Source organism: Acanthopagrus latus, chromosome 19, assembly GCF_904848185.1.
Source record: "Acanthopagrus latus isolate v.2019 chromosome 19, fAcaLat1.1, whole genome shotgun sequence".
NCBI lineage: Eukaryota > Metazoa > Chordata > Actinopteri > Spariformes > Sparidae > Acanthopagrus > Acanthopagrus latus.
The window spans coordinates 22,535,123-22,549,983 of NC_051057.1; the positions used below are offsets into that span (position 1 = coordinate 22,535,123).

The window sequence follows — 14,861 nt, forward strand, 5'->3', positions numbered from 1 at the left end:
GAAAACATAAAAAAAAAAAAATCGACTGGAATTTTCTTCTCTTTATGACATCTTGAGCTCAACTCTCATTTGTACTCGAAAACAAACTCAGAGGGATGAAAAGACGTCGTCTTGTTTCTGTGTCGTCGACTTAAAGAAATAAAAGTCTGCGTTATATTTTAATAATTTTTTTTAATACAGCAATATAGTTTTATAGATTCACTTTCTTCTCAAATACATTAAAAGCATCTGTCAAGAAAAATACTCTGTGAATCTTTTTTCAGTTCACAGTACATTCAAATCTTTTTAAATACAAAATGAAAATAGACCATCAGAGGATAAAAAAGAGAGAAAGAAAAAGAAAAACAAGAAGCAGCTTTTTTTTATTATTTCAGAGCCGACATTAAAAGATTTACAGACCGGAAGAGATGACGAGTGCTAACACTGCTGGACCGGGACAGAACAGAACACGCTCACCGGACCGCTTTTAAAGACCCAACAGTTGTCGGATGTTTGTCGTCACATAAATAGAGTTTAACACAACAGTATCGACTTGTTCCAGTGTTGTCGGGACGAAACATGAGACGTTTATGAGATTACAAGTTTATAAACACAACAAATAAATAAGATATCTGACGTAAACTAGCTTCAGATGTACTAAATATAGTTCTCCCGATTATATATACTCTGACAGCGAAGTACAAAAAGGCCCGGATGAGGGTTAAACAGCCGAGTTGCAGGTTCCTTCATAGGTATCAAGGGAGGTTTTCATCATGAATCAGGCTTTAGGGACACGAGGATTCAAGTAATGACATTGTGGTTGTTTTAGTAACAGCGTTTGGCTTTTTAAATTATGTTTGTCATGTAGAGCTGAGCGATTTGAGACGTCATTTATCGAGAAATACCAAATATTGTGTTTTCCAGCTTCACAAAATGGGAACTTAGCTGCTTTTATTTCTTTGATATCATCTTAAATTAAATATTTTATGAGTTTTGGAGAGAACAAGTTATTTAAAAGACGTGTTTGGAGCCCAGAAACTGACATAATGTGATAAAATGATTTTTAATAAGAGTAAAAAGTTTAACAATGTATAAAAAGAAATGAGCTTTGAGTTAGCGGCAAACAGTTGAAAACTTAAAACGTATTTAATTAATTTGTGGCGCATATAAGAACAATTATTAATCATCAGACTGTGTGGCTAGCTAGTGTAACTGAAACACAGCTAGCTAACTGCAGCCATTTTTAGCTAGCTAACTTACTTAAGCTAACTGATAAAATTACAAAGTTAGCTATCTAACACTATTTGGAAGATGTGCTTTTGTGTACATGTGTTTGATTTATTAAATCTTTTCTCATAATTTCAGACTAAATTAAAAACCGTCTTACTAGCTATTGTTGATTGTATTTTCTTGCAAGCTAAATTGTGGCTAAAAATGGGCTGACTGGTAACATTACAAGAAAAAACAAAGATTCTGCTCAACTTATTTCAAATTATTCAAACACTCAATTTAGCTAAATGAGCTCACATTTTTTGTATTGATTTATTCTGTTATTTTTTTTTTTACTTGCCTCATTACCTTGTGTTATTTAACTGAGCTAATAGTAGAAAAGTTAGCTATGGCTAGCTAACACTACTTAGAAGTTTACAGAAACGATGCTTCTGTCGAAAAAACATTAACAATCTCTGACTTTTTTGTTTCATCCTTGAATTTTTGTATGATTTAATCTATCTGAATATGTAAAAACTTATAAGTTGCATAAGCTAGCTAGTTTTTTGCTAGCTAAAATGCTTCAGTTAACTGTAAACATCTTAATCAAATAACTGAGGGTGCAACTGAAGTATCATCAGTGACGATTTACATCTTTTGTCAACGTAACATTTAGCTTGTTAAGCTAACAGTTTGCTAAACGCAGCCGTTTTTTGCTAGCTTGCTCTGAGCTAATGCCTGTGATGTAAATGTTAATAATTACTGCACACTTCTCTAGAATCACTCTTGCAACAGTAGCTAAAGCATTTTAGCAGGTAAGCTAACGCTAACACAATTAGCTGGCTATTTTCAATCTGATTTGTTTGTGGGGGAAATTGTGATTTTTCTGACATATTTTAGACTCAACGAGAACAATTAACGAACTGACCAATGATGAAAATAATTGTTAATTTCAGCGTAAACGATTAAAACTCATGCTGTTACCGCGACAACCACCATGTCACCACACTGAACGCGAGCCAGACGGAGTTTAAAATCTAAAAAAAGGTCTCATGCAGCTCTTCTGTCAAATCCTGTGACATCATCATCATTATTATTAATATTTTTTTGTTTTTGATTTTTTTAACATAATTTCTCAGCAATACAGTCGGATATAAGGATGAACTCTAGAAATACGCAGCAGAGACTTGAACACCGCAAACTCAACGACAGCATCTGTAGTGTCTCATCCAGCAAACACGAAACAGGCGCTCACACGGGAGGCAGCCCGGTTTTTGATCGATGGCGCCGGTCCGGTCTCACAGTGGATACGGGGCTGTACAGTTAGTCCTGTCCAGACCGGCGTCCCCGGGTTCTTTTATAGTTCTTGATTCTGAAGATCTCATCCTTCATTAAAAAGCATCTCAGGCTTCACTCGCTTCAGTCACAGCAGCCAGAAGATCAGCAGGACCAGGAGGGTTCAGGGTTTCAGGGTTTGGCCTCTGTGGCTGGTTCTGTCGGGGGTCCGGCTGCAGGCTGGGCCAGCGTGGAGAACCAGGACGACATGGCCGACTTGGCGCTGGTCAATGCTCCGCCCACCGACTGACCTGAGAGCAGAGGTGGAGAACACCGTGATTCAAGAAGGTGTAGGAGCCACAGATAACAGATCAGTTCATTAATTACTGACAACACTGAAAAACGCGGTGCTAAAACAAACTAAGTCCTGGATCCGTCTGTTTGTCAGGAGTCACACCAGAACTTACTGGGCGCTATTCTGGACCGAGACTCATCCTCCAGCCAAATATTGAGGAAATGCCTTAAGTAGTTTTTGTGTAATCCTGCCTACAAACCAACAAAAATTGGGAAAATGGCCGCCGAAGGTGTTCGGCCTTCCTCGTTATCAGACCGCCTGAGAGGCTCTTAATTTGGTGAAACCTCTTGTGTTTGTGTTGCCTGGTTCTTCTTACCTACGACCTTCCCCGTCTGCACGACGCTGCGGCTGGTGGTCATCATGGCGTTCCCGATCTTCTTCCCTCTCTCGCTGTTCTGCACCGAGCTGCAGAAAACACGAAGAAGCAACGAGGAGGTTCACAAACGAACATCACAACAGCACCAATGATTTCATCTGAAAACAAACCCAGCCGGGTTAGACTTTAACTTGTTGCAGTGTCTGTCCTGATTGGTCCATGACAGATGTAAACAGAAGCCACTGTCAAGATCCAGAGTGTGTGTGTGTGTGTGCGTGTGTGATGCTTGGCAGAGCGTGAGCTGGCAACCACGACTCGCCGCCTCAGTGGCGTCTCACAAGTCAGACGGACGTCCCGCGGCGCCGTCAGTCACGGGTACACCGAGCGGATCCGACCCAACAACAAGCCGGGGGGGGGGGTTGCTAGGCGCTGGTTGCTAGGATGGATAATCCGAGCAGCTCCGTCAGGAATCTCTCCCCGGCTGAGCCAACACTTCCTTTTTGTCTTTATCTTTCAAAGTAAAAGCCCTGCGGTGCTGAGGAGCTTTGTGTGCAGACGTTTTGTTTTTTTATATAAAATCGACCTTGATTGCAGGAAAATGTGAGTGAAAGAATTCAAAAGACGTCCAGAACGAAGGTTTAAATGTCTGAAGACGCTCCAGCGTGGAAACAATGTTGATGCAGGCGGAACGATTGGAAACACTGTGGTGAAATGATCTCATGATCGGAGTTTCCCCCCCTGAAGCCTCTGAGAGACGACGCTCCATCTGACCCAAATAAACATCATCCTTCTGCTGCACGCCGACAATAAAGACAGCGAGCGAGCGTCCGCCTGCAGCTTGTCACACGACTCTGCTGCCACCGGACGCTCTTTGTCCGGCGTCCGATGACACACATGCAACACAGCACACTCACAAGGAAGTCGTGCGTGGAGACGAGGTTTCAGGTATAAATAGAGAAGCAGCAGAGGAGACGGAGGCTGAGTTCAACCAGCATCAATCCCACAGCGTTCCGAGTCGAGATGCAGGGGAACAGACGGGTTCTCAGGTCAGAAAACGTCCCCGATTAGAGTCCGACCAGGTGACCTGATGCACAGGAAGCAACACGAAACAGCGTCACAGTTACAGGACTCGTCCACCAGAGAGCGCCGAGTCTACAACTGTCTCCTGATCACAGGTTTAGTTTTAAAAAACACAAAGGCGAGCGTCAGGGTTTGACACAGTCTAACTACGACATGACGTGACGCAGAGTAAAGCCGGTCTGATAACAGGTAGAAAGAGCAGAAAAGCTGCAAAACTCTTATTACTCCCACTGAAGCGGATGTTAGCATCTCAGCTAGCGGACGCACTCGACACCTTGTTGGCGCCTTTTCTCAGCCGACTGAAGCCGAAAATCAGGAGTTTGTTCACTTTAATTGCACAGAAAGAGAAACTTGAACCTAAAGTCTAATTCTGGGGGTTTTCATGCTCGAGTGGAAACAAATCAGTTCATCTTTATCATTCTGAGTGTTCTTGGGCTCACATAATTGCCTTTAGTCTGTTTTTTTCCGGGTGAGGAGGATTTCGACATCCCTCAGCGACACTCGAAGCTCCTGAACACTCACGTAGGAAAACCTCACACACACTTTTCCAGATCGGGTAGGAAGGCAGGAAACGAGAAGCTCCCGATGGAGGAACGCCAAACTTCCTGCCGCCCAACACCAGCTATACCCAGAGTTTGATGGAGCAGAGTTTTAACCTTCTCCTGCTCCACAAAACACGCCAACAATCTGAAATATATCTAAAAAAAAAATCCAAAGACTTTCAGTTTACGTGACTGTGAAATGTCAGAAACTAGTGAACGGCCACGGGTCCATAAAAACCTTCACAGAGGCCGCGTCATCGAACACCCGGCGGTGAGGAAAGACCACATCCTCGCCGTGAAGAGGAGGCAGGGATGGACACACACACACACACACACACACACACACACACACACACAACTACATGAAACACAAGTCGCGGCGCTCGGACTCGTCTTTCATCGACGCTCTGCTGGGATGAAACCGGACTCGACGTCTCCACCCTTTTTTTTTTTTTTTTTTGAGAATGAAACTCGCTGATAATTAATGAGCTCAGCTGATATGAGACGCCATGACGACCTCCTGAGCTGCTGTAACCTCCTCAAACACAGCATGTAGTGACTCGCTGCCTGCTGCAGCGGTCTCAACGTTTCCCTGCCAAGTCTGTCAAAGATCTGGAGACTTCAACAGTCTGATATCTTTCAAAACCCACGAAATAAACCACAATATTTACCTCCAAACGTGCTGAAAATAAAAGTGCTAGCAGTTAATAAACAGCAGTAACTTCCCCTCAGCAGGAAACACAATTGTTCTTGATTATGAAGTTATAATTATGACATTTAGGACCAGAGTTGGACATGAAATGTTGATTTTCTGACCTGCAGATTGATATTAGTCATTTTAGGGTCATTTTTAAATATATTTTGAGGGTAATTATTGTTAATTTATTGACGTATCTGTTGTCTGATATAAAACAAATTTCTTTACATATCAAAAGATTCCTTTGGATGATTTATCGTCGCTTTTGGACACTAACTTTATTGATTTAGTGTTAAAATACTGCCTGAATTACATGCGCGTGTTTGAGAACATATCAGACAAAATGCTCTTAAATGACACTGATGGTTGAAAAACACTGGATTTACACTGTTTTGAGGTTTAATAGTAACTTTTTAAATTGGATTTTTAATGGCAAAGCATCATTATTGAGGCTTTTTTAATATTTACGTCCTTGTTTGTCACATTTTTGTGTATTTGGAGAAGCTGGATTCTTGTGTGTCGTGTTTTGTAGCATCTTGTCACCACAAGAGGGCAGAAGAGTCATCTGATCACAGATCTGCTCCTCTGTTGCTTACGACTCTCTCTGTCTTTATATGTGTTAGTAGTGTTTGAACAGAAGAAGACTCACTGTGAAAGTCGCAGCTTCACGTCCGCCACGCTGTACTGACCCTGGAACGGATGTCTGCGACAGAGAAGGAGGTCAAATTAAACAATCAAATATCAAAGAAACCATCAGATTCAGTCCCGTCCCACCTACCCCGGGGTGATGGCGGCCATGGCGGGGTGCTTGTTGCTGTACCACACTCGGTAGTTGTGGGAGATTTTCCAGGCGGTGACGAACGGAGCGCCGTAATCAGCCAGCAGCCGCTCGTTATCTGAGCGGAAGACGACAGGAAAGATTTACTGTCGTTCTCTCTACAAACTCGATGACAAACTCACAACAAAAATACAGAAGATCAACTCAACTCAACTCGAAGAAAGGAGAAGAGTCGGCTGCATTTGTTGGACGTATTAAAGCGTCACAATTTAAAGGGTTATTCTGACATTTTCTAAGCTTTAATGTGTGTTTACATTGTCTTCTAATCATTGTTTTATTTTGAAAAAAGGAGATTGACAGTCCACAATCGTCCTCTCTGTCAGGAATAACAAATCTACTTCAGTGTTTCCGTGAGTTTCAAGGGAAAATCCAGATGTTTCCTTTATTCACCTGCCGATCCATCTGTGGCGATCAAATTAATTACGTTTACTTCCAAATTGTGGTGAAAAATAATAGAAATCAGTCTAAAAAACAAACGAATGCTTTCAAAAAATGCTCGAACAGTTTCAGTAGGTGTTTTAAATTAATGAGTGAACGTCTTTATAAAGTTCTGTACTTAAAATGAAACTTCAATTAAGCTCAGATGTATTCAAAGACTTGTCACTGCCTGCAGATACTGCGGATAAGTGATTTAAATATCGTGTTAATAAAGCTGTGAGAGGAAACGAGTCGCACCTTCCTGCAGGGCGGAGGACAGTAAGGAGTGGAGGTAGAGGGTGAACTGGGCTCTGATCCACTCGTCTCCGCCCTCCCAGCCCGTCCCGTCCAGAAAGACGTCGTCGCGGTTCTCCGTCACGTGCTTCACCAGGTAGTCGGCGAAGCGCAGGTCTGCCGTCGTCAGGCTCAGGATCTTGCGGAGCTCCGGGTCCTGGATGTGGACGGCGGCTTCCTCCACCTGCGACACGAAGCGGTGTTGTTACTGTGAAACCTGCTCGGGTCCCAGCAGGGGGTGAATGGATACGTACACGCAGGACTTACATCGACGATCGCGTCGCTGAGGTGCCGCTGCTGTCGGAAGAGGATGTTGGTCGCCCCGGCAACGAAGCCGCGCACCGTCACGTCTGACAGCAGGTGATGCTGCTGCAGCGCCATGTAGGGCAGACACAGGTAACCCTGACGGACAGGACGGAGATTCAAACTCAGCATCTTCAAAACTTTTAAGACTTTCTTGGGTGTGATTTACAACGAGTGTTCTCAGGTGTTACCTTGGTGAAGATGGCGAGCGGCAGGCCGTACTGGTCCTCCTCCAGACCGGACACCAGACCCTGGACGACTCCCTGACCGCTGCCGGACTGCGGCTGCACGGTGATGGGCGTCCCCGGCTTGGAGTCGAAGGCGTCTGTTAGGTCCGCCGCCGCGTCTTTCCCCTCCGCCGCCTCTTTCTCCTCCAACACGCTGGGGTCCAGAGTCTCCCAGTCGCTCTCGGAGGACTCTGGCGAGGTGCGTGACGGCGGTTTGAGGAGGTGGTTGTCGCCCTCGGCGCTGTTCCCGGAGGACAGAGACTGAGCGGCGGGCTCGGCGGTCTCCAGGTCCAGCGCGGCGTCGCCGATGTCGGTGACGGACACGGAGACGAACTCCTCGGCGCTCTCCGCCAGGCTCGGGTCCTCCGACACGCTGCTCTTCGGCCTGTAGTGGGACGAGTCCACCAGGCCATGCTCGATCATCCCTGAACCAATCAGAGCGCAGAGAAAAGGTCAGCGCAGTTTTTATATATGTCATTAATTTTAGCTCTTTATTTTGTTTTAAATTCTTATTTCCAGAGTTTGTTTTATAATTTAAGTTTTGTTCTTACTGTTTAAAAATGCTCAGCTTTAGTTTAATATTTATATGTATTAATAATAATAGAGAACTCAAACTGCCCAAACAAATAATTAATAAAAATATAATATGTATTTCCATACCTTTAAACTTTTTCTCCAATATTTTAATAGTTTGTCAATTTTTATTAATTTTCAATCTTTATATTTATTTGCCTTGAGTGGGTTTTCTAATTTCAGTCGCTCAACTTTTATTAAACAATTATAATATTATATCATATTTAATATTATGTAACATATTAATAAGATAATAGAGAACTCAAACTGCCTAAATCTAAAAAACAAACAAACAAATAATAACTAAGTAAGCCTTCAAACACAGATAATAAAGATAATTGTAATAACGTGACATAAATGAATATTTGCTCCTGTATTTATTTAATATTACATATTTTTTAGTACATTTAAAAGGCTTTTTTTTATTTTATTTTGGCAGCTCTGGGCCTCCGTACTGAAACCCTCGTCTCAATGAACATTCTCACCGTTGCTTCCTAAGATTAAAATTAAGACATTTCCTGTGTGAGTTTATTTTATTTAGTTGTTAATAAGTGTTTGTTTCAGTTAAATAACACCTGGTTTAGTCTTTTTCTTTATGTGTTTGGGAGTTGCTGACCTGGGAACAGTGATAACACTGTCATCAGAGCTCCGACTAGTCTGTTGACAGGAGACACGTAGAACAGAACCTGCAAACAAAACAAACCAACTCATTAAAAACAAGAAATTCGGCGTCACTTTTCAAACATTAAAAGCAGAAAAAGCTTCTCGAACCTTCTTCTCCAGCAGAATGAGCTTGAAGAGGATGAGAACCTGTGAGAAATAAAAAAGGTTTACTGACGTTGTTATAAAACCAGGCATCAACGTCTTTATTCAAGTTTGTGTTTTCTACCTTGTGCCGAAAGTGCAGAATTAAATCCCTCGGAGACAAACCTGAGCACAGAAACCAGAGCGTCAACAAATGAGGAATCTTTTGACCTTTTTGTGCAGACATGATGCTTTTTCACACAAAAAAGGAAAGAAACTGAATGTAAAACATTTGCTGAATTTACCAGACGGCCCAAATAAGTAAGAATGTGTCGTAAACTGTGTTTAATAACATTTTATAAGTTTCTCTTGAAGCAAAACTCCCAAAATCAAACAATTTTCAAAGGGAGTCTGGTGGTGAGCATCAAAGAAGTGGCCTATATTGGTTTCTGTTTACCTTATTGGTAAAATTTAACATATTAACAGACATTAATCTTGTTTTCTTTCATAAACTGACTGTAGATGGTGAAACGGTGTGTTCAGTCAGCTTCTCCCTGGTGAATAAAACCAGATGTTTTGGGTTTTTCTGTCCAGTGTGACTTAACGTACTGAGATAAACCTGCGATCCCTCCAGAGCCGAACCCCTCAGAGAGCCGTTCATGTGGTCGTACAGCTCCTGCAGGAAGGAAACAGGAAGTGAGTGAAGCTGATAACAGAAGAAACAGTGAACAGATTCAGGTTTCAGATCATCTCACCTTTAATATGGAGATCTGTGAGAAGTCTTTCTCCTCGAAGTAGGCGTGTGTGATGAGCTGTAGTTTAGCTTGCAGCAGACCGTAGAGAGGCTGCAGGTCAAACACAGTGTGATCCACAGTTTATATCATCACTGATAATAAACACTGAACATGTGTTTTTCTGAGGAAATGTCCAGATGTTGTGCAAATAAAAGCCATTCTGTGAGCTCAAAATACAAATAAGAGGAACATTAATCTCATTAAACTTCTTTATTTCCTTGTTTCCGCCAACTTTAAGCATATAAAATAGTTAAAAACACAAATTCAGATAAGATGGAGGCTTTAAAACCTGTTTATCTTATTTCCTTTCCTTTCCTTTCCTCTCAGGAATATGAAGCATTTGTTCAGCAAAATACCAAAACAGGCACTGGCGGATTATTTCTGTCTCTATGAAGTAATTTAGAGGAGATTTTCAAAATACCAAGATACATTTAATGTATCACAACACAGCCTAAAGATATCACAATGTCATGTGACTATAGCATCACAAACTGCCTTTCCTAACCGTTTTAACACGTGATCAGTGAATTAGTTCATCCGTAAAGAAATAAAACATGATCTCTTCAGTGAAGTTTAACTCAGGATATCTAACGGCTCGTCTGGTGTCACGATGTCTCAGAGGATCACGGAGGATCAACTTTACACCATTAAAACGTGTCTGCGAGTCATTTAAATCTGTCGGGACACATGAAAAGACGACTTCACATCTGGGAGCCGTCGTGTTGATTTCTCTATCTTTTATCCCGACTCACCACTCGACTGAGGACGCAGACGCTCTTCTGAACCGTCTCCCGGGTGACGTCAGCCTGTCGGACCTTCAGGGCCTGAGAGAGAGGACGGATTAACAAATATGAAAGTTTAGATGTGAGGGATCAGAGCGAGGCCGCCGTGTGACTCATCGCTCTGCGGACGACCTCACGCTGACGTCACGACAGACACGAACTGAACAGGAAGTTCACCTTCAGATCCGATCAAATCAAGAACACACGAAGAAGAAAACAAACCGTTATCTTCAGCTGTGATGTCACGACAAGGAGAGACGTCAAACACATGAGGAGGAGAAGAAGAAGAAGAAGAAGAAACATCTCTGACTGACCTTTGCTTCTATTTGGCGATAACATGAAACTCCGTAGACACACTTCATGTCTCCACTGAGCGGCGGCAGGTGGAAATACACCGTGTCTGCAAAACAACAACCAGAGAGTCGAGTTAACATGCGGCTTAATGTCTTCTGCAAATATCAAGTCAGCAGTGAAGGAAATGCCACGACCATCAGCCTCCATTCCCTGTGACGAGGAGCGGTTTGTAACGCGGTTAAGATCTCCTCTGGACGAGACGGCGGCAGAGTCGCAGAGGTCAGATCGTGGACGTCAGAGATTAACGACGGGCGGCCGAGCGTCTGGACTGAAGCCACAGCTGCAGAGCCAGAATCACAGCTCACATGTTCAGGAACAGAAGCTGATTCTTGCTTTTCTGAGATCTGAGCGATGATTTGACGCTGCTGATCGTTATCGATGATGCCGTTTAAATGTTCGTCAGTCTGCGTTTAGCGATTATAAACCTGATCTTGTTCTTTCTCTTCTGCGGCGCTGCAACACCTGAATTTCCTCCTCGTTGATCAATACAGTTCTTATCTTATTTGGCAGCTGTCGGCAGCTCCCACCACTTCCTCTCTGAGCAGTGCATTGTGGGACAAAAGCACACACACACCCAAAAAAGTAATTAAATTGTGACTTTTCTTGAGTTAATGCCGCTGATCTGAATCCTCTTCAGTCCCCATGTGGAGAGAAACTGGCTCCCAGACTGATGTTAAAACTTTAAATCAGACGCACACGTGATCTTCGCAGGAAGTCGACAGTAACCGTGTGCTCTCATGTGATGACTGTTAATCTTTAGTAACATTAACACGAGTGATAAGACATAAAACACCCACTCGTATCGGTGTGACTGCTGCTTTTATGAGCTGCAGAGCAGAGAGGCCGTCTGTCACATCCGCTTTTATTTCATTCAAAACCAACAACACACAAAAGATGAAGCTGAGGCCGATTCCTGCGACAGAAACCAGCGGCAGCAGCAGTCACATCCTCTCCAGTTTCGGCTGAACTCTGGCTCAGTTCCTGCTGTTTGCCTTCCCAGGACGGGATGAGCGATGGTGGCGGTGAACCACAGGACTGTCACATGACGGCAGCCACAACAACACGGGACAGATCGCCAAAGAAACACTCTCTCTGTTTACACTCTGCAGGACGTTTGCCTGTTCAAACATGACACCTGCTTTCACGGAATGTAAAAACAGAATCACAGCTTCATCCTTTTACTAAAAAAGGGTCCAAAAACAACTTTCTGGGTCCATTTCACACATTCAAAATCTCAATAATGGACTCAAAGTGGCTTTTTTACACCACGTGCATCCAAATATCTGAACAGACTTTGTGTGCGAGTTTGTCGGACATGTGATTCTTGAGGGCTGTTAGTGGATTTAATGTTGTGGTTGATCAGTTTACATCTACTTCACCTCCACCCTCTAACACCACACACACACACACTCTCATTCACACACACACTGTGGGTGTGACGTACCTTCCTGGTAGTTGTGCGCTCCGTCGGGCAGAGCCAGGAACGGGAGGTACTTCCACTCCTCCGGCAGCAGGTTGCTGTCATGACTCTCGTCTGGCAGCAGCGGCGGGTACGAGAACTCAACCTGGAACAAAGATTTCATTAACATCTCAATCACGGGAGAGTTTCGTCCTGCAGGTCTGAGGAGTCACCACTTTATCACACACTTTCTCCTTCATAGGACCCTTTAAAATGTATTATTCCCCTGTATGTCTGCATTATTTTAAGATTGATCGTGAGGCTCTTTCTGTTTTGTTATGAACTTTATTCTGTCTCACTGAGCTAAAGAAGAATCGGTCTGTAGTTCCTCTCTGAAGCCCGGCCTTCCTGCCAGTGCTGACAGGATTAACCTGAAACCTGCTGGTCCTGAACGACACAATGCTTCGAGTGCACTCCCTCAGGGCGAGGTGCTGCTACCGACTTGGGAGGAGTGATGGTCCAATAAAAACACATCTCTTCAATAAGCTTCCTGCCAGAGAAACAGATGGGCGGCAGGTGAATAAAAGAAGGAGGGGGGGTCCAGAGAGGCTGAAAGAGAAGACGGATTAAAGAGCCAGAACCCAATCTGATACCCGGCAGGAGATCGCTGACCCCTCTCAGATAACCTGCCCGGCCCGAGGCAACAGCTCTGAAACAAAGAGCGTCCTCTGTCTCGTTTCTGCATCCAGAAATGTCTTTTTTATGTTCAGCCTGTGAACAGCAGCTGCTCACACGACCCAGACAGAGACGGTCGGTCCAGATGGAGAGCAGCGACGACGACGAGGATTCAGGTTTTTACAGCCTGTAAATGTAATGAATGCAGGCGCCTCACACACACTTTCACTAATTAGAAGGTGTTAAACGCTGCTGTTGTCGGTGCAGGAGGCCGACGTCACGGAGAGACATGTTCTTTTTTCTGCAAAACAGCAGAACCACCAGGAGACGTTCGTCTGTCTGGGTTCTGTTTAATTTAGGTGGAATTAAATCAGAACAAACGAGTGAAGCGAATCATTTCAAACCACAGATGTGGAAGAGTTTTACTCTTGAATGAACAAGTTAAAAAGGAGGAAAGAAGAAACTAAACCAAACTCTGCGGAGGGAAACGGAGAGACGGAGAGCTGATAGACAATCAATTTCAAACTGTTTTGACAGTTCGCTGGTTCCAGCTTCTTAAATGTGACGATTTGCTGCTTTTTATTTGGCTCTTCTGGTTTTGGACTGTTTGTTGAAGCGTCACTGATGGTTTTTTTGACATTTTAAAGACCAAACAATGAGACAATGAATAACATGCAGATGAATCACTAATGAAAACATTCATTGGGCAGATTTTAAGCTCATGTCTTGCACACATACCCTCTTATAAAACATCTTTTCGGATCACGGATGGAGCCATTTTATGTTTTTCATCCTTTAAGCAACACTGCTTTGTAAAATAATTAATTCCTCGTGCTTTATCTGTTCAGGAAGTTTAATCTCTTGTGCAAGAGAAGCAAATTACACAACAAGAACACACACGGCAGACTAAGTGTCTGTGCTGCAGTTTATTGCAGGGAAACACAGCCTTAACTCAGATTAAAGGCTTCTATTAAAGCACCAGCAGTCATCCAACACATCATCCTCTCCCTGCTGACATCCAGAGACTACAGCAGCTCTGTTCGACATGATAACAAACCAGGAGCTCTGTCATATACGAAAAACAACCCAGTGCTGCTGCTGCTGAACATACTGGAGTGAAAAGATGTCCAGGCTGGCAGCAGAACACATGTTACATAACCCTGAGAGCCCAGAGCCAACAGCTGATGTTAGACACAACCTCCCCTTCACTGCATGTCAGCCTGTGGATCAGCCTGCGGAGAGCTGCTGCCTGTGTAATGTCACTGAGACACTGTCAGTCCGCCGGATGAGACTCCATAACCGCCAGATCCGGAAGAAAAAACAGCGGAAATGTCCATTTGTTTGAGTAAAATCAACTCACAAGGAAGAGATAGCTAGCTAGCAGTTAGCTCAGCTAGCATAGAGCAGAGGTTCACCTACCTGACAGCCCTTTTTGTGGTGAAATCCAACCACCACGATGTGAAGTACCGGTCCCTTTGGGTCGTCTCTGCCGTGAGGCTCCATCCCCTCCTGGTGTCGTGGCGGTCCGGTGCGGTTCTGGACGCTCCGGGCTCGGATGTAAACACAGCGAACAAAAGACGATGATCTCTGAGGAGATGCAGCAGGCACGAGCACAACACAGCCAGAGAGGAGTCTCTTCCGCTTCGTCCCACTGCGGACAGAGGACGAGCCCGCGGGAGGGTTCCCTGCTCCGCACTTCCGGGTTCGTCTTAAAAATCGTACACGGCGTTCGACAGGCAAAAAACACGATTAATCATTAATCAACATTTAAAAAAATCGTGTTACATTATTAAGAAGAATATGTATATACAAGGAAAATAGATATACTATAGATTCACCCAAAGTTTATAAATAAAGATACAAATAAAAAATAAATCAACTTTATACTATATACACATTTGCTGTATTCAACACAATATAACGTGCTTTTAGAGAATCCAATTACTCCAATTTATTGCGAAGACTGAATGAAAACTACACTGTAAATTAATTACTTATCTTAAAATTA

The 14,861-nt window shown here is 43.5% G+C and overlaps 1 protein-coding gene across 1 annotated transcript; it reads right to left on the minus strand.

The window, feature by feature from the left end:
- Positions 1 to 151: 151 nt before the first annotated feature.
- avl9 (AVL9 homolog (S. cerevisiase)) lies at positions 152 to 14,512 on the minus strand. The gene is made up of 16 exons (XM_037078434.1): positions 14,273 to 14,512; positions 12,224 to 12,344; positions 10,740 to 10,825; positions 10,396 to 10,467; positions 9,605 to 9,694; positions 9,459 to 9,525; positions 8,995 to 9,035; positions 8,877 to 8,915; positions 8,722 to 8,791; positions 7,497 to 7,957; positions 7,270 to 7,404; positions 6,967 to 7,186; positions 6,232 to 6,349; positions 6,103 to 6,156; positions 3,135 to 3,223; positions 152 to 2,774 (listed from the first exon to the last, which is right to left on the minus strand). The coding sequence occupies exons 1-16, from the start codon at positions 14,354 to 14,356 to the stop codon at positions 2,656 to 2,658; spliced, it is 1,866 nt and encodes a 621-aa protein (XP_036934329.1). The 5' UTR covers positions 14,357 to 14,512; the 3' UTR covers positions 152 to 2,655.
- Positions 14,513 to 14,861: the final 349 nt, after the last annotated feature.